The 5766-nt window shown below is 36.2% G+C and overlaps 1 protein-coding gene across 1 annotated transcript in view; it reads right to left on the reverse strand.

Annotated features, from left to right (window-relative positions):
* Positions 1–789: 789 nt before the first annotated feature.
* Positions 790–5766, reverse strand: part of CLEC4D (C-type lectin domain family 4 member D) — a 13391-nt gene continuing 8414 nt past the window's right edge. The window contains exons 3-6 of the mRNA XM_007937206.1: positions 4904–5008; positions 3989–4140; positions 1683–1798; positions 790–937 (exon numbers count right to left, since the gene is read on the reverse strand). Coding sequence (XP_007935397.1) covers positions 790–937; positions 1683–1798; positions 3989–4140; positions 4904–5008 — 521 coding nt within the window. The remainder of the gene's footprint in view (positions 938–1682; positions 1799–3988; positions 4141–4903; positions 5009–5766) is intronic.

Consider the following 5766-nt stretch of genomic DNA (forward strand, 5'->3'; position numbering starts at 1 on the left):
CTTCCGGCCTGGTACTCTGGGCGGGCCTGAGTTGCCTCTCCTCACCTAATCCCTTCGGCTGACTGCTCTTCTCTCTGGCTTCCTGGCTTTTAATCCCCTTTCTCCTGCTCTTCCCGCTTGCTACTTCAGGCATCCCTGAGTTGTCTCTCCTCACCTGTAACCCTGGGGCTGACTGCCTTACATAACATAGATGGCCTTTTTATTCCACCTGTGCAATATCATAATTTGGAAACATTCTATACTATTTGTTCTGGAAAAATTTTTCCCATGGGATGTCAATATTACTAATGGTTGATAGCGTTTAAAAGTCAGGAAATGAAACATCAAACACTAACAGTTTTACTAAAAATAAAAAAAAAAATGGTAAAGGGCTTGTGATATTTGCATTAAAAATTATGTACCATACCAGTTAGAATATCTCACCCTTAAATTTTAAAGAGCTAAAAATCTAAGCAGGAGGAAAATGACAAAGACATTGTATTATTTAAGTCCTTATCTTAGATATGTATTCAGTGCATACCAATTGAGAAATAAATACTTTGAAGTTCTATCAAGAAAGTAAAGATAATAAAAATTGGTTCCCACAGAAAAGATAATTCCTTGCACTGAAATGTCACACAAAGCTAGTGTCTTGAGTTTGAATGGAACAAAGGTAAAGAAGACCATCATAACCAAAAATGTTTTATGATTCAGCAAGTATTCTCTATTCCAGTGACACATACACATCCTGCCCTAATCTAATTTGTTCTTCTTCTCTGTCCCCATCACAAGGACTACTTTCAGAAGTTTCTAGTTGAGTCCTGTTCCAGGCATCTTACAAATCCTACTTGTCTCAAAGTGACAAGGAAAATAATTCCAGGCCCATTTATCTTTTTCATTAACAAGTACAACACAGTGTGCTTCCCACAATTTGTTGAGTTCATCCTTATGCCAGAATCTAAAAGAAAAGAGGAAAAAAAGCAAAATCATAGGTCAGTGACAATGCAGAGAAAATTCCCCTGGTGAGCAATTGAGAGCTGCACTGTCTAATACAATGGTCACTAGTTACATGTGGCTATTGAACACCTAAAATGTGACTTCTTTGTATTGAGATGCTGTAATTGTAAAGTATTATTAGTATAAAAGACTTAGTACAAAAAAAAAGAATGTAAAATATCAGCAATAATTTTTATATTGCTAATGTGTTAAAATAAAAATATTTAGGTATATTGGGTTAAATAAATTATATTATTAAAATTAAAATTAATTTCACATATTTATTTATACTTCCTTAATGTGGCTACTAGAAAATTGAAAATTACATGTGTGGCTTGAGTTTTTATGTAATTTTTATTAAACAGAATTGGTTAGAAGGAAGAATATGAGAAGATTATAACTGTTACAAAAACATTTTTATTGCTTTATGTTTTTCCCAAATGTAAAGCCTAGGATAATATGTTTTCACACAACTCCCATGGTATCCATTCTTTCATTGACATTGGACAAATAAGAATACTAGCAAGTCCACTGAAGTTACAGGTTTGTTATGTAACTGGGGAATAGTACATAAAAGTTACTTGACATGTATTACTCTATTCAGAGTAAGCATACTCACCCTATATTCCATGCAGTAATGAATTCTGCTTGCTACTTTCATCTTATCTTAGCCTGTAAAGCCCTCTAGCCACAGTCAGTTTACTTACACCATGCGTGGGTTAAATGGTGTCCCATCTACCCAGTACCACTGGCCTTCAGTGTTCTGATCTGTAAGTCCCAGGAAATAGGAAAGTTGTCTATCCAAAAATTTAATAATAAAGTTCTGCATGAAAACACAAAATTTTATTATAAGTATGAATATAATTCTCCACTGAATCCCTTCCATATCAACTAATTATGTCAACCTTTCATGTCAACCAAATTGCCAATAAATTACTATTATCAAAAAAAAAAAATTTATAAATATATTTGCACTGATAAATTGATGGCTGTTATGTGGGAGAAAGAGAGAAAAGGTCAAATAGATTATTGATTGTCTTGGTTCAAGTCCAGGAACAATCCTAAGATCGGCAGGCAACACAGCAGGCCACTGGTTCAAGTCCAGGAATTAGAGATGAAGAATAAGCTAAATGCAAGGTCTAAGTGTGCCAAAGAGTTAGTGAATTTTCTCAAAGCTTTTCCATGTATACTGGAAGCCAGCCACGCTCCAAAGGCAGCTCCCTTTCCACTGATTAATGTATCACAGTGGATTACACCATGAAGTTGGCTATCCAGTCTCACCATGGGGAATAACTACATCCAGGTGCCAAGCCACACAAAAACCACAGCCCAACCAAGTTGACATACAACCTTAACTACCACATTGATTAAGTGCAAAAGTTTGTCTTCAGATAGGTCTGCTTTCAAATCTTGCCTCTGACATTTGTTGAGCAATGTTGGTGCATGCTTTAATCTCAACAAATCCCAGTTTTCTCATTTCCAAAAGGGACAACTCCACCAAGTTACAGAATTACTGTGAAGATTGGTGATCATACTTGTAAATTTCTTAACCCAACACTTATTGAGATTGGATTTTTAGGAGCTTTTGTTGTTACAATTGCCTTCTTTATTTGCTTGTGTATTCCATTAAATTGCATTTCATTCATGAGTCAGTAAACCTATAGACTGAAAATCTATGGAGATAGAATCCTCCAGGAAACCCTGCTACCAAGGATACACTAGAATCTGGGTTCTGCTACATACATGAAAATAAATCACATGAAAAAATAAATTTTAAGTTTTTTTAAAAAAATATTGCCTTAACATTTCCTCATTTAGAATTAGAACCATAAATCTGAGCTGTTTTCAGTCCTGATTAACCATTCATTTATTCACGTATTCACCAAATATTTATCAAGACCTATCCATTGTGCTTGGCACTGCACAGAACACTGGGGATGCAAAGATGAGTGAGACATGGCCCCAGACCTCCCCAGTGTAAGAAACAATGGAAGAGATGAGGAGGGAACAGACAATTACAGTGCACTGTAGCTTTTCTTAGGTGCTGTTGAGTTGGCTCCAGAACGAAACAACAGAACGAAACACTGCCCAGTCCTGCACCATCCTCATAATATTTGCTATGCTTGAGCTCTTCATTGCGGCCACTGTGTCAATCCATCTCATTGAGGGGTCTTCCCCTTCTTCTCTGACCCTGTACTTTACCAAGCATGATATCCTTCTCCAGGGACTGATGTCTTCTGACATGACCAAAGTAGGTGAGGCAAAGTCTGGCCATTCTTGCTTCAAATGAGCATTCTGGCTGCACTTCCTCCAGGACAGATTTGCACATTGTCTGGCAGTCCATGGTATTTTTCAGTATTTTTCACCAACACCACAATTCAAAGGAATCAACGTCTCTTTGTTCTTCTTTATTCATTGTTCAGCTTTCACATTCATAGAGGTGATCGAAAATACCACGGCATGTCTTCAGAGTAACATCGTTACTCCTTAACACTTTAAAGAAGTCTTTTGCAGCAGACTTGCCCGGTGCAATGTGATTGTCTGATTTCTTAACTGCTGCTGCTTTGGGTGTTGATTGTGAATCTAAGTAAAATGAAATCCTTGACAACTTCAATCTTTTCTCCATTTATCATGATATTGTTTGTTGGTCATTTTCAGGATATTTGTTTTCTGTACGTTGAGGTGTAATCCATACTGAAGACTGTAGTCTTTGATCTTCATCAAAAAGTGCTTCAAGTCTTCTTCACATTCATATATCATGTGCATATTGCAGGTTGTTAATGAGCCTTCCTTCAAACCTGATGCCGCCATGGTAGAGAAGTTTTCTGGAAGAAATAACTCCTGAATCTAATCTTGAAAAACCAGAGAACATCCGCCATATAAGAAGCAGATAGAATAGATTGCGCAAAGGCACAGAAGCATAACAAAGCAGAAAAAAAAAAAAAAAAAAATCTCTTTCACTACAAAGAGATTCATACCAGCAGAGAGATGCTGATATGAACCCCCAACATACCTGCTCAGCCTCAGTCCTGATGGTCACCAGGTTGGCTCCCATCCCTGTACAGTTGCTTACACTCTCAGCCCAGGTCTTGTTGTCATTTAGAAAAATATAGCAGTTGGACTGAAAGGCTCTCCAGCCAACAGGACAGCAATTCCAGGTGCTCTCTCGGATGAAAATTGAAATGGAAAATAGTTACAAGGAGCATTTAATCTGTAACAGATTGGATAAGTATCTACCACCCAATACCCACTTTACCATTTGTGGGAGTAAGACCAGAATTAACAAAAGCATTGTTTCCTCCAAAATCCTGTAAATTACAATTCTAAATAAAACACAGGTAAATATCTTTCTAAGCAGAAGTATCTGGATCACAGAATGGCTATGAGAAAATTACAAAGTAATCTCTTAGCAAACATGATCATTATTCAACACTCCAATATCTATTTAGTTTTATATTTTAAGTGTTTTCATAACAAAACCTTCTCCAAGACATTTTATCTTAAGGAGGCAAAAAATTTGCCAGAACTCTCAAACACTTTCCCCTTCTCCAAAATAAGGCTTCACAAATTCCATAATATTAGAAGAGATGAAGACAGTTCAGTAAAGCTATATATTCTAGGAGAAAAGTGTCCTTATAATATGTCTGAATCAATGGAAAATGGAATTAAATTAGTACTATGTTTTCAGTATAAAAAACTGCCCATAAATGTATTAAATTATATTCTGGAGTTATTCAACCAATTACAATCATGAGAAATAATTTTATCTCAATTAAAATTGTATCTCAATTGATGCTCATCTTTGTGTCAGATCCTCCTTTTATATTTTAATCTCTCCTGATTTACTACCGATATTCTTTCAGTGGGATTATGAATTTGGATGGAAAAAAAATAACAAAAATTCTTGTATACTGTCTGTCATCTATACCTTTCTGTTTTAATTTGTCTCTGATGCATGTCAGTTCGCTGTGATACTTTGGTAACTTGAACACTCCAGTGCTTCTTTTACACCATGGAACGTTGTGATGAGTCACTGACATGAAAGAAAACAAGTTACTTGCCTTTCTCAATACAGCCACTTAATTAGGGAAATAGGGACTAACCTCTCCAAACTTTCTCTTACCATAATAGTTACCACTGCTACTTGTCACTGAGTTGTCTCTGACTCATGATAACCATGTGTGCTAGAGTAGACCTGTGCTCCATATGGTTTTCAATGGCTGATTTTTTTAGTACAACTCCAGCTGTCTTCTCCGAGGCATCAGTGGATGGACTCGAACCACCAACTTTTCAGTTAATAGCCAAGCACCATAATTTTTTTTTATAGTTGTTTATACCACCAGGGACTCCACCATAACAGGTAAGTCCTCCATATTCTTTTTCTTCCCACACAGTTTCTTTGTTCCTGGTCTTGGTGAATTGATTGAAAGCAATTGGTTGTTATTAATATTTTTCTCATATACCCTCTGCTATCTGTATGTACCTTTCAGTTTTAATTTCTCTCTGATTTTGTGCTTTTTAAGGGTGCAAGTGTTACGTGCACATTTTTTAACCATATTTGTATATCAGAATTTGTGTAGACTGGATATTTTTGGTGAAGGTTGGAATAGTTCTGCAAAGTTTTATAAGCTTTTTACATATATTTATTTTTAAAAAAGTTTTTCTGTGAAATATAACTAAACATAGAAAAGTGAAAAGACACATTGTTGTTGTTGTTGTTAAGTGCCGTCGAGTCGTTTCCGACTCATAGCAACCCCATGCACAGCAGAACGAAACACTGCCAGATCCCGC

Source organism: Orycteropus afer, unplaced genomic scaffold (genome assembly GCF_000298275.1).
Source record: "Orycteropus afer afer isolate SDZICR_OR568_19922 unplaced genomic scaffold, OryAfe1.0 scaffold00040, whole genome shotgun sequence".
In the NCBI taxonomy this organism is placed as follows: domain Eukaryota; kingdom Metazoa; phylum Chordata; class Mammalia; order Tubulidentata; family Orycteropodidae; genus Orycteropus; species Orycteropus afer.